The following is an 18,526-nucleotide window of genomic DNA, read 5'->3' as shown; positions in this document are numbered from 1 at the left end:
AAAATGTTCTTTTTTATTTGCTTAAGTTTCTGAAATTGTGGTCTGGGTGATGACAACAAGTAGACTTTGTGCATTTCAAATAGTCATGGTCGTAACACCGTTTACCAGACACAGAGTTAAAACTTCCCATTCACTGAGAGTCACTCAAATCCTACTTGAACTAGAAGAGCGTTTGTCATTGGTTTGGCTCTGACATCAGGGGCCTATTTTAGAAAGCAGGTTTTGCTAATAACTCCGAGTTTGTTAACCCTAAAATGAGGGAAACTCGGGTTTTCAGTTCCAGAAAGAGCTAACTCCAACTCTGAGTCACTTACCGGGGTAACACACTGACCTAACCTGGCAGGTTTTAGCCAATAATCTCTGAGTGTCTCTCTGACTCCGCCCCTCCTGCTGCACCTGAACCACCTGTCTGACACTCCCATTCATTTCCTCCTGCAAAGCGATCAGAGGAGCGAATTCATCTGCAGACGTTTATGTTTCTACAAGCGCTGAAATCCCAGTTAGACATTAGTTTGTTATTTTTGTAACATGAAGCTTTTACAGTCGTTCACTCGTCAACAGGCTGTAAGGACAGAGACAGCGATGATGTCACGGATTTATAATGAGGCAGCTGCAGCTGTCAGACTGTCAGTCAGTTCCTCTGAAACATTTACTGTAGTTACTGCAGCATCACTGTTACATCACACTGATCTGGATGAAGCTGCTGACACAGAACACACTGTGGATGGAAAAACGTCCGGATCAAAAGATGTGAATGTTTGAATGAAGATGATGCTGAAAAGACTTGAAAAAGAACTAAATGGATTTAAAGTGACTTAAATCAACATTTTGAAAGTTGTGTCTGTAATTCAGAGTATGTATCGCGATATATTTTCCACTGAAAATCATCAGCAAACCGTGTCCGAGTCCACCTGAATTCTCCATTAAAAGAATGAATAAAGCGAGGTTGCTATTCCATCAATAGATTCCATTTTTACTGTATGATTATTTAAACAATTAAATGGTCATGAAGTCATAAACTGCAGTAGAAACAGTTTTTTATTAAATAAACTGACCTGAGGTCAGCTCGGCCCGGGGTCTGCTGCTGTCTCAGCCTCTAACACACAGGTCAGTGAGTAAACTCAGTCTGAGCTGTTTCTCCACATTTTTATCATCACTTTCTGTCTCTGCAGTTTGTCTGTCAGGCTGAATAATTAGATTTTATAAATCAAATGTGAAATTAGGATTCAGCTTCATCTGATGGAGGTTCAAGTTGTGTAAATGATGACAGCAGGTATTAAAAATAAATGATATATTTGATAAACCTTTATTCTGTCTATGATGACAGAGTGGGTCATGCTCCACACTGACACGTGCGATCCTCCATCCATCGGATTAAAATGGAGGCTCCGCCCTTTATTTATCCCCGTTGCCATGGTGAATCCTGGTATCAGCGCTCCATTGATGATGGCTTTCTTTCCTTACTCACGCACGCGCTAAATCAGGGTGATCATACTCATAGTTGATTGAACAAACTCTGATCAGCTGTTCTGCAACGGGAAACTCAGAGTTTGTTGAACCTGCTTCCTGGAATAGGCCCCAGGTGACAGATGGTCAATAAATTATTGATTACAGCCAATCACAACTACAGAAAGATGAAAGAAAAAATGTTAACTTTATCTTTAAGTGTTTTGTTCTGTTTTGCAGGGAACTAGAACCAATAAACACAAATGGACAAAAGCAGTCTCGTTTGTGTACTCAGAAATGAACTACACCACCACCAACAGGCAGATAAAAAAAAACTATTTCTATAGCTCTAATTTTTAAAAAATATTAGTTATGATCCTCACATATATGCAAACCAAATAGTCTGAATATTAATAAGCCATTCCAAGTGCCTGCACTGCCATTAATGTGAAAATATTCTGCTCTTATTTTCTCAAGACGCCCCATTATATATACATATATTGTGATTTATCACCTTTTAAACTGCAAACTATGTCCTCAAAGTTCAACTGTGTCAATATCTGTTTTAGTCAATAGGATATTTTTTGTTGTTGTAAAAATTAGATTGTCAAGCAAACCAACCAGAATACAACCAGTCGAGTCCCTTCGATTTGCGCTTATTAACAAAGAGTCATTCAGACTACCAAAATGACTAACTGCATATAGACAGCTCATCCAGGTCACACAAGAACTCAGAACATCTAAAGACCTGCAGGCCTCATTTAGTCAGTGTTCATGAGTCACAACAATAAGAAGGAAACTGACAAAAATCGCACCAATGGGGGTGGGGATACGGGGTTCCACGGCAAAAACCACTGCTGAACACAAAGGTTCATCTCACATTTGCTAAGGAAGATCTTGACAGCCCCCAAAACTTTTGGGAGGTTTGTGTCCTGTTACATCTGGTACAAAACTAACAGCATTTCATAAAAATAACATCATAGAAAACAGCCAAACATGGCAGTAGTGTGATGGTCTGGGGCTGCTCTGCTGCTTCAGGACCTGGACAAATTGCTGTAATTGATGGAAAAATGAAATCTGCTCTACCAAAAAATCCTGAAGGATTTCGGTCATCAGTTTGTGCCCTGAAGCTCAAACACACTTGGGTTATGCAGCAGGACAATGATCTGAAACACACCACCGAGCCCACCTCTGAATGGCTCAAAGGATTTTGTGGAGAGGCCTAATCAAAGTCTGGACTACTCAGTTTTTAAGCCAAGCCTGAAACCCCTCCATTAGGGCTGAATTAAAACAAGGACGGGCCAAAATTCATCCACAGCAATGTGAAAAACTCAGTGCCAGTTACTGGAAATACTTGATTGCAGTTCTTGCAGCCAAGGGTGGCACAACCCGTTACTAGGTTTAGGGGGCAATTACTTCTTCACACAGGCCCAGGCAGGGTTGGATAGCTTTGGTCCCTTAACTGAAATCAAGGAAAAACTGCATTTGTTTGACTATCTGTGACAAATATGCAAAAAAAAAAAAAAAAAAAAAAAAAACTTGCTGCAAATACTTTTCTACAACACTGCAGTACTGCTCACCAACATTAAGGAACACATGAATAATTTTGTTTTTGGCTCTTGACGGGTTGATGATCTTGGTTTTCACCAGCTGTTCTTACATCATTTTGCTTTCAAACTACATATCAGTACAGACCTGGGAGTGTTTCATTGTGTGATTGAAGTGTTCCTGTTTTTTTAATGTATATGCAAACACACACAGTGCCAGTGGTGGATGCTCCATATTCAATGTGGCCAAAGTTTCAGATAATGAGGTCTGTGTATGTACGTGAATCCCTGTGAGAGAAACATTCAGGATTTAAACACTACCCCAATTTTGTCATCTCAGGCACACAACTCTGCCTAAATCCACAGAAGCCTTTCCCACCTGCTGTTTGAACCTTTTGTTTGAGGCAGCCAATCGCAAAATAGTCTGTTTAAAGGGACAGAAGCTACAACTGCTTGTCTCTAACGTACTTGTACAAGAGATGGACGACGGAAACATGCAGTGCTGAAGTGCCTTAACTGCATCATTTCTACTGGCAGCAGGGGGTCTTTTAGTTAAAGGTTGTGGGGAAAACATACTTTACCTCCCTATTTTTTACCCTCAGTCAACACTTTCCTGATGAGTTTATGGTCTCAGTGGTTTCAAGTCTTAACAGAAAATGTCCATTTTTCAACCTGGAAGCTCACACTGAGTGTGCCATGTGTTTCTCACTGTGCTGCCTGGTTTCAGGAAGCTAGAAAGATCAGCTTGAGGATTCACAACAGAAACACAGCAGTGACTGTATAAATACATAGATACCTGAATGGGCTGGTTCTTATATGGCACTTTTCTAGCCAACACAAGCACTCAGAGTGAATGTCTTCATTCACCCGTTCATACAAGCACTTTCTACCAATATTCACTGTGATGAATGCATCAGTAGCCACTCTGGGTTCAGCATCTTGCCCAAGGATACTTCAGCTTGCAGACTGGAGCAGGCAGGGATCGAACCATCAACTTTCCGGTCAGTAGATGACCTGCTCTACCTCCTGAGTCACAGCCACCTATGTCAATTATTAATAGTCTATATTTCATACAGAGGATGAACCAAGGGGCTGCACACCAAGGCATAGTATAAGAATGATTTTGAACTGTGCATTATACAAGCTGTTCCACTGGAGACCAAAAAAAAACATTAGGAAACTGGAAATGAGCAAAATAGGTCCTCTAACATTTCTTGATATGTTAACAGGGTTGGTAAAACACCTTCCTATGAGATTAAAGTGCCAACTGCCCCCGTGGTACGCCGTACTTTACTGAATAAATTCTCAGTAAATGACATGATGGAACCTTCTAACCTCAGAATGGGTGGTTATCTATCAACTGGATTTAGCCCATCTACTTCTAGTTTAAGATGTGTTTTCTCTTTGTCACGAGTTAAACAGTCACTTCTGCCATGAGTGGGGGAAAATAAAAATATAGCCAAACTATGAAACGCACTGGGATTGTGCACCTGCAGAGATGGATGTTGCTAATAAAATCTTCACTTATATTTGTAATATTTCATCCTGAATCAACATCCACATTTTAAGTCAAGTGGTTTAAAAATTAAGGTTAAAAATAATATACAGATCTTAGTTATACAGCTATACTGTTTAAGTTTAAAAAGCCTTTAGAATAGAAAATAATTAGGTTTATCCTGACAAAATACACGACTTGCCACCACCTGTAATCACATCATCACTTGCCTGTTTTGTAAAACTATAAAAATCAAATGTTGGTCACGGTAAGCCCCTTAAGTTACTCCACCCCTGAAGATCTTACACTCCAGTGTCTGTACAGATTAGCCTGTTAACTGGCCACAACCCGTCTGGGACGCATGTAGTGCATGTTATATGGCAGGCTAGACACACGCATTTTGATCTGGCCAATCGTGTTAAGAAATGGGTTTTCCAGAGTCAATAATAACCAGAGGGCATCACGTAGCTTTTTCCAGGTGATTTAGGTGCAGCCATTTAACAGGTTAACATGATTGGTCAAATAAAGTGTCAATCAAAACGGGAGGGTCTAGCCTGCCATATAAAACACTCTACATACATCCCGCGGATGGGATGTGGCCAGTTAACAAGTTAAACATTAGTGAACATGAAAGTTTGGGGATTTTTTTTTTTTTAAACCTTTGGACACAGCCACAGTAGCCATGCACATATTTACAGTTTTCATGCTAACAGGTTCCAGTTTCACATGTACAGCTGAGGCTGATTTTCATTGACTCCACAAAAGGCAGAAAAAGCTCACTCAAGAATGGATGAAAACACAGTTAAGTAGTTTTCAAATAATCAACTGTATCACAGTGCATGCACTTTATGTATGCACCTGATTGGGCGTGCTGGCGAGCCATGCTAAGCCACACTGTTAACACCTATGAGCACTGAGATCAGTGTTTTTCCACTGCAGCACAGGAAGTTAAAGCAGATTTGGTGTTCTGGCCACAAACCACAATCTGCCTGTGCTGCCTACAGCATTTCCAACAGCCCACTGTGGTGGTTACATTTATAACATTAATCTGTTGAAGGAGTATTATGTACCAATCTGGTTGGATATTTCTCTTCACAGTGCACCTCCAATGAGCTGAATTGCATTTCTCACAACTACTCCAGTTCAAAATAAAAGCTTTCCACTATTTTTCCATTTGAGAGCTTTTTATTTGAAGCAGCATCATGAAAGAGCGACATGACAGCTGAACATATGAACTGAACTAACGAGTTAAGATCAAATTAAGAAAGCCTGCCTGCTCCAGAGTATCTACACAGACACTTGACGTGAGGTCACAGACAGGCAATCATAGTAGTGCAGCTATACTCTGTAGCAAAAATATTGTCAGGGATGTCCTTGGCACAGTTTAAGTAGACTGACCCAGACCCACGACAACCCCTCTAATTTTGAGTGTAGGGTAAGGATGTGATTTGAAATAGATGGGCTAAAATATGGACATGATGATGAACCCCTGTGGGCCCTCATGCTTTGTGCTTTCAAATGATTATCTCGGTCGTTTGCTTTGACAACCTTTACCAGACTTGACCCAAATGTTCAGTTTATCGGCAGAGAGCTTGCTGTTTAGAGAGAGAAAAAGAGATGCATTAATATCAACAGCACACAACAAGACACAGCAGATATTTGTAAGTCAAATGTAATGAAAATAGGATTTATTTGTCCATTTCTCAAAGGCCATTTACCTAAAACAATGTGTTCAATTATGTAAGCATTTACATTTGGTTACATTGAACAAAAACTGGCAATTTCTTACTTACAGCAGACTGTTCTGAGTATATTTAATGTACATTCCATCAATATATACAACTTATAATTCTGAAAAGCCTATAAAGCCTTTGTCTGCATTGCTTCAAGTAACGGAGAAGCTGTAGCCAGCCCCTAAAATGCTGCAGGAGCTACGCTGACAGGATCTGCAGCTACAGATGTTGTGGAGTATTGATGAAATAGGATCACAAATACCATTTGATACCAATACTACCTTTAAAAATATACCAGGCCACGATGGCAGCAGCTTGTCCAGCCTCTTCCCCTTCCACCAGCAGAATCCACTTTAGCATAAAGAAAAATAGGTGGCGCTAAATGAAAGTATCCTTTTGCAAAGTGGTGCAGGTTCACAAAGAGATTAATTCTTTTTAAAAAATTAATATACACAAAATTATCTTCTCACAAATGATTGTTTCCAATTCAAGAGATGATATAAGACCACTCTTTGTGGACCCCCACCTTTATCTTAACATCTTAAGGTGATTTTACTCTTAGCTGCATGTTAACTGTGATCAAGTTGTTTTTCATAACAACAATTTCCTAAAGAAAAGAAATTAACTCAAAAAAAAGAAAGTGTATAAAAACAAAAACCCTGAAGTCGCTGCTGAATGCTGTACCCTGTGAACAACAAAATGTCTGTTCTTTACTGATCCTTACCAGGGAGTCAAGCAGGCAAAGGCGCTCTGAAAGCCACTCATCCCGCATGGTGGATCAACCAATTACCTAGAAGAAACTGTCAACAAGATTTAGCAGTAACATGAACTCAATCCATCACACAAAACCACATGCACAGTTCTTAGGTAATCTTAACTATTTCAACAGTGTTCATCGAGCCTCAACAAGTTCAGTACACTGAGAGCCTCAAGCTCAGTCTCAATTTCTGAAAACAGAGAGAAGTACTTGAGCCTACATTTTGAGCGATTTGCTTGCACTCTCTGCACACTTTGTGCAGAACTCCACTGAGACATGGTTCTTGTCCACATGCAGACACACGCCACCAGATGTTTGTTTCTCCTCCACTCTGGCACATTTTCTGGGCAGGGCATAGTCGTGCTCATTTGAGTCAGGCCCCTGGAAAAGCGAGGAAGATAATTTCATCCCATTCACACCGCTCAGCCTCGACAAGAGCTGGGCTAACATGCTCTCATTTGCCAGCACAGCCCTCAAGTACCTGGTTTCATCTTCCAACTCCTCCACTCTTTTGGTCAGCTGAGTGTTTTCCTGTTTGAGCATGCCGTTTTCCACTGACAGGACACCAATTTTCTTCTCCAAGCTGCTGACATATTCTTTCTTCCTCAGACGATTTAATCTGGCAGCAATCGCATTTTTGTTATTCACACTGCTTGACTGCTTTTGCCTGCTCTTCTTGGAGTCAGCGGACATTCTCTCTGGAGATGAGGCCATTGAAGCTTCAAGCCCAGAGTCTCCATCTTTGGCGTCGTATGCACAAAGATCAGACAAGTCAATACTGAAGGGTGGGGACGAAGCATCTCTTTCTAGTGTCCATTTTAAGTCTTCAAACAGGTCATCTAGCTCTATTCCAGTAGCATTCATATCTTCTGCTGGGAATCCCTCACATGGAACCGGAAGATCTGCCATACTTTCCACCACATCTACTGTTTCAACCTCCAGAGCCTGCAGCTCTGTGTTGGTGCCAGTGCGACTTCTTCTTCTGGTGATCATTGTGGTTTGATGACTGGACTGCAAGGACACTGTCCACTGGGGACTGAACATGTAAAGACACAGAATATACCATTAAATGTTGAAGACCTGGAGCAATCATTTGTGTTGCTTGCATAAAAATACCACAGTAAATGTTACAAATATAGCAAGAAGCCAGTAGTTTTCAGTTTGATCTTTGGACAATCTACAACTGTATAGAACAACATAAATTTGTGATGATTACTCTTTAAGGGGAAAAAAATTGTCTGCACACTGTTTTTATTTTCTGTCGAAAAAATACGGAAAACATAGGCGGTAATTTCCTTTTTATGGCTCATAAATAAATTGTTCCTAAAGTCACTTCTGAATCACGCCATGGAAGGTGCAGGCATCCATTTTCCTCACCGGTGCTGAGGTGGGTTTGCTAACGTAACACGAACGTAAATGACCAGCTGTTTAGGCCCGTTAGCTTTAGCATTCTACAGCTATTACTCTACAATATACAGCAGCACGCGGTTTAGTCAATGTAACACAACATTTTCGCATTATGGCAACACTTTGTAGCTTAAAAGTTCCAGTGATAAAATTACGAGCGCTTTAAGAGTCCTTTAACTAGCATGCCGACAGGGCCCTTGTTGTCCTTGTAGCACACTCGCATTAGCGTCAAGCTAATTTTAGTTGAATATGGTTTGCTTTGCTTTAGTGATGAATGTTCTGGCCCATTGGAACAGAAAGTTAAAATCTACTTAAAGTGATACAGTCTAATGATTTGAACTTTTAAAACATAAACAGTTTTATTTTACCATCCCACTTTTCTTAGCTGTGGCTAACCTCGCTAAAACAATGAGGAGCTAACTCACAATGACGCAGCATGTTTTACCCCCACTTCCTCAGCCACCTACTTACCGTTCCGTTTGGGGAAGAAAACCAAACAAGAAGTGCTGCCAGTATATCCGTCCAATAAACTACGCAGCTTACTGAGTTGTTTCTGAACGGATTGCCGTTTGAAACAGAAAGCACAACAGAACGGTCCAAAAACGTACCGCCAACCCACACAGCCGAACAGCGACTACCTCTCCCACTTCAAATTTTATTAGCAAACAACAAAATGGCGCATTACCGCCACCAACTGGTATGGAGTGTGGACTAAAAAGCGGCTCCAAAACCCCCCAAAACAAATAAAACCTTAAATCCAACCAAACAAATTAGTCTGTTCGAAAAATGGAATATACCATGATAGCACTTCTCGAGTTCTTTTGAAAAAAAAAAAAGCAATAAAGTCCAGTTTCATTTTCATGTTACTAAGGTTGTGGATCAACTGTCTCCTCTCAGCCTCATATTTCTATGGTCTCATCTTCTCCACCACAGTCACGTTTCCCTGCTCTTTCTTCCTATTATAAACAATGTGCTATTTAAACCAGTGTGTTCAAGTCTGAGTTGTGATGTGGCTGTCTCCTCTCTCCTGTTCCTTCCTGTGCTTCTCATTTCTCCAGTTTTTCTTTGGATTTTGTAAAACCACCATCTTTTCCTTTCTTCCTCCCATAGCTTCTGCCACCCTTCCTTAGTTCACTGCCTTATTATGCCCTCCATCTCTGTCCTACTGAAAGTAACAACCAGATCAAATGAAAGACTTTTTGTGACTTCCTTTGTCATTTCATTTCCTCTAACTGCATAATGTGCTTTTATCCTTAAAAATGTGTCCATAAGCTCCATTCATACCAACCATTCTGACTCTGACTGTGCTGCAAACTGGCCAATGATGAATCTGAATCTAAACATATTACTGATCTTAATGGTTTTAAATCTTCAATCCACTGCACAGTATTGAGAGAATTTTTCCTGTGCACACTGATAACCCATCAATGATCTTTTTCCCTACCGTGACATGAAACTCTGGAACAATGAATGCTATCCCTGTTTGGTTGGCTGTGTTCTTCGATGCATCTGTATCTGTATATATCTGAATATAATCAAAATACTGATCAATGTATGCCTGTACTGTATGCAAGTTTAAAATAAAAACCTTATCATTGTTCTTTTCCAATAAAGTGAAGGATCCATGGTGCTTTTGTAGGTAATTACAGTGTTTGACTGATGTTGACCTGATCCAGACTAAGTTCAGTTGCTTTCTGACACAGTGTGTGCCCACAGCGCTTTATTTCTCTCCTCTCCTTTTTTTCCCAGCAAGGTTTAAGAACGTCTAGTGTTGGATGATCTTGTCCATGTAGTTTAGTGTCAGCTGCTCTCTTCTGATTTCTAATGGCATTTCTACCTGTTGGACTTGTTTTAAATGCACCTGTGCAGAGTATTAGAGCAATGATACTGGATAATGTATCAGCTGTATAATCCTTTATTTTCTATATCTTACATTAATATTGCATTCATCACTCTCTCCACAGTTTGCTGTTAAAGCTATCAGTCTGTAGTTTCCTGGTTTTGTATCATCCTTGTCTGGTTTATATATCAGTATGATCACTGCTTCCTTCCAGCTTTGTGGCAGTTTCACCTTCCCAGACTCTGTTATATAATTCTAATAAAATGTCTTTAGATGATTCAATAAGATGGCTTACTATTGTACAACAAACCTGATCATTTCCTGGGGCTGAGAGTTTGGATCTCCTGAGTGACAGGTTCAGCTCTGTCTTTGCAAACGGTTCAGTTCAATTAAATGCAGTTAAATTCAGTTTATTCATATTGCACTAAATCACAACAAACAGTCATCTCAAGGCAGTTTATATTGAAAGGTAAAGACCCTACAATAATACAGAGAAAAACCAACAGTCAAAATGACCCCCTATGAGCAGCACTTGGTGACAGTGGGAAGGAAAAACTCCCTTTTAACAGGAAGAAACCTCCAGCAGATCCAGGCTCAGAGAGGGGGGGGGTCATCTGCTGAGAGGAGAGAAAAGACATGCTGTGGAAGAGAGCCAGAGATTAATAACAATTAATGATTAAATACAAAGTGGAGTATAAACAAAGTAAATAAGGTGAATGAAAAGAAACACTCAGTGCATCATGGGAACCCCCCATCAGCCTAGGCCTATAGCAGCATAACTAAGGGATAGTTCAGGGTCACCTGATCCAGCTTGATCATAAAGGAAAGTTTTAAGCCTAATCTTAATAACAGAGAGGGTGTCTGTCTCCTGAATCCAAGCTGGAAGCTGGTTCCACAGAAGAGGCACCTGAAAGCTGAAGGCTCTGCCTCCCATTCTACTCTTAAGTATCCTAGGAACCACAAGTAAGCCAGCAGTCTGAGAGCGAAGTGCTCTATTTGGGTGATGTGGTAAATGGACTAGTTCTTATATAGTACTTTTCTACTCTGAGCACTTAAAGCGCTTATACAACACGTTTGCATTCACCCATTCACACAAGTGCTTTTTACTGTCTAACATTCACACACATTCATACTCCAACGCTTGTGTCGGAGAGCAACTTGGGGTGCAGTATCTTGCCCAAGGATACTTTGGCATGCAGCCCGGAGCAGGCAGGAATCAAACCGCCAACTTTCCAATTGATAGGTGACCTGCTCTACCTCCTGAGCCACAGCCACCCTATGAGGTCTTTGAGATGATGATGATGATGATACTTTATTGATCCCACAATGGGGAAATTACAGTTAACAGAACACCCATCCAAGAAGACAAACAGAACAAACATGGGGAGATAGGTGAACTGTGGCCATGCTGCCCCCCTTCTGGAGGCGCTGCCATTAAAAAGACAGAAACAATAGTGAAAACATATAGGGATGAGTGAGGAAAAAAATCATCTCATACTTTGTATACATTCACACATACACAGTATAAGGTTACAAAAACCTCTGCGACAGGGCAGAAACATATAGCATGGGAGCACTAGGGTGGGGAGGGATGGACAGGGGAGCCAGCGGAGGCGAGTGGGGGGGGGGGGGTGTCGGCTTACTGTGGGGCTGACTCAAACTCCCTCCTCAGCTAAACAGTTCTGATAAGATGTAGAGTTCATCAGCGGTTATAGGTCAGGGAGATCAGTCCAACACAGATCAGAAGAGACAGGACGGCGGGGGGGTAGAGCATCTGTTTACAAACATCCTGGAGACAATTTGATAAGCGGCAGTCCAAGGCCGCCAGGGAGCCAAATTCCTGATTCTAGGACTTGTTTTGGTACAGACTGTACTGATTAATTTGTTGACAGCCTTCAGTCTTACTGGCACCTCTCTGTGGCAAAAAATCCAATTCATCCGAATCTTCTTGGTTTGTTCCTTCACCGTGCAGAAACAGATACATACATCTCCAAGATCTTACCCCTCAGAATCAGCTCCAGATATACAGAGTCTGAGTTTGAGTCTGTACCCTTCCCGCGTTCCCATCATAAGCAGCCTTACCAAGGCCAGACAGCTGCCTAGACTTCCTGAATTGCAACGACAAACCAGGTATCTCCCGGTCCAATTCGGAGAAACCCCAGTGTCAATAAGCCAAATGTGTGTGTATTCCATTGACAATACGGCCAGGCACGTCATCTTCCCCACCACACAGGAATCCATAACGTAGCCAGCTGGAATGTCAATTGATAAGAGCGAATAGGGTTCTCCTTCCCCCAATCTCCTCATGGTGAAAAATTGATCAAAAACAATGGCGTTGAGAGACCAGCTGACCAGATCCATAATTATAAATTCCAGTTCGGAAGTTGTGTGAAGAGAGGCTCTAAAGCAGCAAGCAGCAAAGCAGGGGAAAAAGGAAGGGCTGGGGAGAGAAGAAAAGTGCGACCGTCTCCGCTGAGAGCTGAGGAAAAAAAAAAAAAAAAAAAAGATGGGGCCTGATTATTCAAGACCTTGTAGGTGAGGAGAAGGATTTTAAATTCTATTCTAGATTTAACAGGGAGCCAATGAAGAGAAGCCAATATGGGAGAAATCTGCTCTCTCTTTCTAGTCCCTGTCAGTACTCTAGCTGCAGCATTTTGGATCAGCTGAAGGCTTTTCAGGGAGCTTTGAGGACAGCCTGATAATAAAGAATTACAATAGTCCAGCCTAGAAGTAATAAATGCATGAATGAGCTTTTCAGCATCACTCTGAGAAAGGATGTTTCTAATTTTAGAAATATTGCACAAATGCAGAAAAAGCGGTCCTACATATTTGTTTAATATGTGCATTGAAGGACATATCCTGGTCAAAATGACTCCAAGACTTCTCACAGTGTTACTGGAGGCCAAAGTAATGCCACCCAGAGTAAGTATCTGGTTTGACACCATGTTTCTAAGAGCTGTTTGTAGAGTATACTCAGTAAATCATTTGTCTCTTCTACTTGCTGCAATATTTCACTAATATTTTCTGAATTATGTCATTTCTGAATTAAAATTTTTGCCAGCATATCTGCCTTCTCTTCGTCATTCACTGGTGTTGCGTCCCTATCATTTAGTACTGGATACCCATGCTCTTTTTTAAAACTGTTCATCCTTCTAATCATCAACCACACCTTAAGAATTTCTTTCTCCCAACTGAGTTACAAAAACCCCTCCAGAAGTCCCCCTTTACATTTTTAATGGTTCTTCTTGTTTTAACTAGTGACCTTTTATAGTCAATAAGATTCTGAGAACTATAATATCTTTTCAACATTTTAAAAGCTTAATTCAGTTCTTAATTGCTTTATCACATTCCTTTGTCACAGGGTACAATCTTCTTTTTGCTCTCACCTCCGTTCTTTATAGCCCAGTTGCTGCTTCTAGACCAGCAGTGCAAACAGAAGAACTGAAAATCATCAACATTCCTGGTCACTAAGAAGCCTAAATTTCCCCCAGTCTGCAGAGCTTAAGCACCATTTTTGCACACTCGCTGTATCACACTCCTCTACACTCGGCTCTGTCTCGGTCCTCACGGGATAGTGATCACTTCCTGCAGTCGTCTCTTTGGTGACCTCCCGTGAACAAATACCCACCAGCAAATCTGAGACTAATGTGAGATGGATTGCTGGCTCTGTACCATCCTTAAAATCAACTCTTGTACCACATCTGTCATTTAGACATACCAAAATGCCATGAATACCTTGTTGTATTTCTATAGATCTATTGTAATACCTGTGATTAGTCTCTCCCAGTATCCTTCTCTCTCTCACTGACTTTGTCCAGATAGTCTCTGTGTTATTAGTATTATTTTAAATTCTTCTCTGACAATCTTTTTCAGAACTACACAAACTTCTTCAGCACCACTTCCTTCTAAACTTTGTTTGCTGCTCCGTGGCCCCCGGCAAACTTCCATCATCTCTTCATGGGCCCATAATGAAGGCCTTATAATGTGAAGTAGTGAAAAAAATTATGTATACAACAGTGATAAAAAAAAAGAGTTGAATAACAAAAATAAGACTAGGATGTGCAAAATAGTAATGCAAATGGCACTGATAATTTGTGTGTATGCTAGAAATTTAAGAAACAGCAGCAAGAGGGTGAAGTACAGAAATGTCTGTGGAATCTGACAAATGTGTTCGCCTGTCACCAAAAGAAGAGCTGTTGTAAAGTTTGATAGAGAACAGTAACAGTTATTTCCTGAAGCATACTTTACAGCAGCAGGGGTGAATGGAGCAGGTGAGATGGACAGAGAGCAATTCCTGCCCCTCACTGACTCTGGCCAGATTAGTTAGTCGGCATCTCTGGCACTGATGCTGTCCTCTCAGCAGACAACAGCAGAGTAACTAGCAGACTGGTAGAAGATCTCCAACATCTGCTGCACACATTAAAGGATCTGAGCTTCCTCAGAAAGCAGAGCCTCTTCTCACACAGCATCACTGTTGGCCTTCAGTCCAGTCAGGTGAACACCCAGGTACCTGTAGCTGCCCACTTTCAGACTGTGTAAATGTAATAATCACTCACTTGAAGCTGTTCTGTATGTTTTGTATTCTCTACGAGGTGCAGGGATATATATTTAATCCATAAACGTGTCTGTGACAGCACACAGTAACACCTCCAAATAGTTTCCACTCCATTCTGAACTAATATGCTGCCATTTATATCTCTGTATCTGTAGAAGAACGCAGTCATTACTTAGAAATGTATTATGCAAAGCTGTCATCAATAGATCCATATTTGTCACATTGTGATCAACGGCATGATGGAACATTCCTGCCACAGACGTTATGAATGTGGATGACTGTGGTGCAGATTCTTACACTGGCCTGGCAGCAGTTTGAAGTGAGTTTCTGCATACAGTCTGAATGTGTTCTGACAGCATCTCATGTTAAATATTTACACACTACAGTCATTAAATGTTGTTTTTAATGTAAACAAGCCCAAAAGTTTACAGTTAGGCACCTTTTAACTGCAAATCTTCTAAATCATTATAACTCAGACTGTGATGTAACAATCACAAATAAAATCACTTCATTTCTTCCTGTCAGGTTACAACTGGATGAACATCATATTTTAAATGTGCGTATTTTTGCCTATAAGGCAGATTTCAGCTTTATCACCTACTGAGTCAAACTCAAGCTGACTAAATCATAATGAGCAGACTGCCCTGAATGTGTTCCTGTTAACTAGTTTTTGTTTGCAGATCATTTCTCCTGCTGATGCTCTGCATTGATGCACGTTCATATTTCAGCTCCTCTGGAATCAAATGGAGGTTCTATTGTTTATTTACCTGTTGCCATGGTGAATCCTAGTACTGGAAATCCACTGATCATAGTGGACACACACATTTAACTAAAGGTGAATATACTCATATTTGGTGGAACTAACTCTGATCAGCTGTGCTGACATTTAAACAAAGTTTTTCATGTCAAACTGTTTTCCTGGAACAGGCGCCACAAAGTTTCACTTTTTTTCTTTGACACATACTAAAAATATAAACAAAGTATCCAACATAAAGGCTTCCAATTGGTTCAGACGATGACATAATCTCAGTGTCAGTTAACCACATTATTATCTTTTTGGATTCAATTATGTACCGTTTTGTCTCTAAATGTCAGATACTTGCAAAAAGCTTCCTGCTTGTGAAGAGGTCTAAAATGACACTCTGAGTCGATTCAACAGAAAAAGCAGCAGATCCTCAAATTTATGGAGCTTGAACCACTAAACGTTTGGCATTCTAGCCCAATTAATCAAATTAGCTTTTTTTTTTTAAAGTTTTGACAACAAGAAACAGCTGCTGAATCCATCTTCATGCAAATGAAGATATGATGCTCCTCTGGTAAACAGTTATTTTGGGTGTTATATGAAAAAATATGGCAGCTGAAGACATCAAAACACAATGAATCACTGAAATGAATTACAGGTTTCAGCCATATGTTGATTAATCAAATCACGTTGTTAAATCACTTAGAACATTTTTTTCTTTTGAACATTTTATTTCTGCTTCAAAACTGCACGTGGCACAAAAACATGAGTCAGTGTGTAAAGGTCGACATGTCTCAGCATTTGAAAAAACTCAGAAAAGCTGCAGTCCACATTCAGCTTGTTTACGTCGCTGTTGTTCCAGAGGACGCCCTCGGCGGTCCGGGCTGGTGCCGAGGCCCCGGGGATGCTGCTACGCGTTGCGCTGCTCTCCAGCTCCACTGGCTGGTCAAACACAGTCACTGTTGAGTAATTCTCCACCATGAGGCACGAGGGGTCGTCTGACTGTCCAGGCACTTTACCAAGAGGATAGTTCTTCCACAAAATTTTATCAGTACACACCTGCCACGGAGAACCTCTGAGGGACAATGCTCTTTCAGCCTGCACGTCTGCCCATCTGTGCTCCTCGCTTCTCTCCGAGTCCACCACTGAGGAATGCAAGGGATGGCCATGCTGGCGAGACTGCTGCATCTTCTCGTGCAAACTCTCCAGAGTGTATATGGGCTGCTGCTGCTTCTGCTGCAGAGATGTGCTGACCTCTGAGCATGCTGTCTGTGTGTAGATGGTGCAGAGCTGGAGCAGCCTCCCTCGAGTTTCCAGAGGGAGGGGATGCTCCATGTCATCCAGGATTAACTGGAGCAGGTGAGGTGTGCTAATGCAGGGGGCATCCAAACATGCTGAGAGCAGCTGCTGCCACCTCAGCTGGATGCGGTTGACAAAAATCCTGTCCTTCATTCTGGCTTTCTTCTGTACCTTTGTCTCAAAATGGTACTCAAATTTGTTGCTGTTGCAGAGGAGGACTTCTGAAGTCCAGGCCGAAATGTAGAAAGACCTGTGACTGTTGAGCTCTTTGGTGAGCAGCTTCTGTTCGACAAAAAGCTTCTCCAGGAAAAGGTGGATGAAAGATGGTGAGTTGAGCATCTTTAGCAGGGGCAGCCAAAAGCGCAGGAAGGTTTGAGGGACTCTGGGTTCAGTGGGACTGGCGCTGTCAGAGGTGTCGCAGCCTAATGTTTTCAGCTGCTCCACAGTAGGAACCAGAAATCCATCCTCCATCAACACATCAATCAACAGATCACTGGACTCCAACGCAAACTGCTTTATCTCACCCAGCAACCAGCTCATGTCTGCAAACGGGGCCTGCAACAAGGTCTTCTCCTTGTCCTCAGGAGACCCATCATCAAAAGCCTGGTACTGCTCCTTCTCGTAAGATATCAGCAGATCCCGAGCTTTTCGGTAGGCTTCCATTTCTTTCTGCTTTGCTATGAGCTCATCCTCCTGCCGCTTTAGGTCAGCTTCCTCATCCTCTCCATCCGAATGCGACTCCCAGCCCTCATCGGGGCCTCCTCCCAACTGCCTGGACCAGAACTCCTGCTGGAGCCAATCCAGGACCACCTTACAGCCCTTTCGGCACCATTTCAAAGTAGGAAGCTTCCTATGCGTGATATCATGCCTCAGGTTCACCACCCACTCTGGAATGTTTAAGTTCCCAGCCAGCCTCCTCAGCGGCCGGGCCGTTCTCCCCTGCTGCCGCTCCGTGATCAGATTCACAAATCTCACCAGGGCCGCGCCGTACAGCAACACCAACTCGTCTCCGTTCAGCTGTCCGGACCGATCCAGCACCTGGCACCGCACCAGGTCCGCTGTGCAGTCCACGGCCACGGGAGCGTTATTGGCATACCTCCCTCTCCAAGCCGATATCCTCTGCAGCGCATACCTCTGCAAAGAGGAGTCCTTCGAGTACAGATACTCCAGAACCTGATCCCACTCCGCTTTGTTGAGCCACGCTACCACATGCCGTTTTTTCTCCGAGCCCCTTTTCTTCATTTTAACTGCGGGAGGCGCGCGCCAGCTCTCCTTCACCGAAAAAATAACTGTCCTCTTAAAAAAGCTCGATTAAATGTGGCACAAAAGCAGCAGTTTTATACTACAGAGGTTAGCGTTTAGGACTTAAATTTTAGTTATTGACTGTACCCGATCCAGGAAATGACGCTGATCTTTTCTTCGGCTTCGTTGCGGTTGACGTCGAGTCTACCGGCGCGTTGCCGCCACCTGCAGGATTGGAGGATGGTGCAGTAGAGCGACAGAAACGATCGCTTTCAAGGACGTTTTTTGATCACAGTTATTGATATACTGTATAAGAAATTCACGTTGTTTAGGGTCAGACACTACATTCTTTTTTCTTGAACCTTGAGATTTTAGACTATTTTGCCGTCTTGACATGATTTAGACTCATGTACTGTCTCTGACTGTCATGGTGGTAATGCATGCTGTTTCCTTTGTATCCTCA

At 41.9% G+C, this 18,526-nt stretch overlaps 2 protein-coding genes across 3 annotated transcripts; both read right to left on the bottom strand.

Moving 5' to 3' along the window:
- Positions 1 to 5,653: 5,653 nt before the first annotated feature.
- On the bottom strand, positions 5,654 to 9,050 carry crebzf (CREB/ATF bZIP transcription factor). 2 transcript variants are annotated; one of them, XM_030733994.1, is made up of 5 exons: positions 8,857 to 9,050; positions 7,199 to 8,014; positions 6,946 to 7,021; positions 6,503 to 6,572; positions 5,654 to 6,083 (listed from the first exon to the last, which is right to left on the bottom strand). In XM_030733994.1, the coding sequence occupies exons 2-3, from the start codon at positions 7,969 to 7,971 to the stop codon at positions 7,012 to 7,014; spliced, it is 783 nt and encodes a 260-aa protein (XP_030589854.1). In that variant the 5' UTR covers positions 7,972 to 8,014; positions 8,857 to 9,050; the 3' UTR covers positions 5,654 to 6,083; positions 6,503 to 6,572; positions 6,946 to 7,011. The 2 variants fall into 2 exon arrangements, with proteins under 2 accessions (XP_030589854.1, XP_030589853.1); XM_030733993.1 differs by having other exon boundaries at positions 5,654 to 6,572.
- A 6,285-nt stretch (positions 9,051 to 15,335) lies between these two features.
- On the bottom strand, positions 15,336 to 18,249 carry las1l (LAS1 like ribosome biogenesis factor). Its single transcript, XM_030733716.1, has one exon. The coding sequence runs from the start codon at positions 18,061 to 18,063 to the stop codon at positions 16,252 to 16,254; it is 1,812 nt and encodes a 603-aa protein (XP_030589576.1). The 5' UTR covers positions 18,064 to 18,249; the 3' UTR covers positions 15,336 to 16,251.
- Between the last annotated feature and the right edge of the window lie 277 nt (positions 18,250 to 18,526).

Source organism: Archocentrus centrarchus, chromosome 7 (assembly GCF_007364275.1).
Source record: "Archocentrus centrarchus isolate MPI-CPG fArcCen1 chromosome 7, fArcCen1, whole genome shotgun sequence".
Lineage (NCBI taxonomy): Eukaryota > Metazoa > Chordata > Actinopteri > Cichliformes > Cichlidae > Archocentrus > Archocentrus centrarchus.
This window is presented reverse-complemented; position numbering and strand designations above follow the sequence as displayed.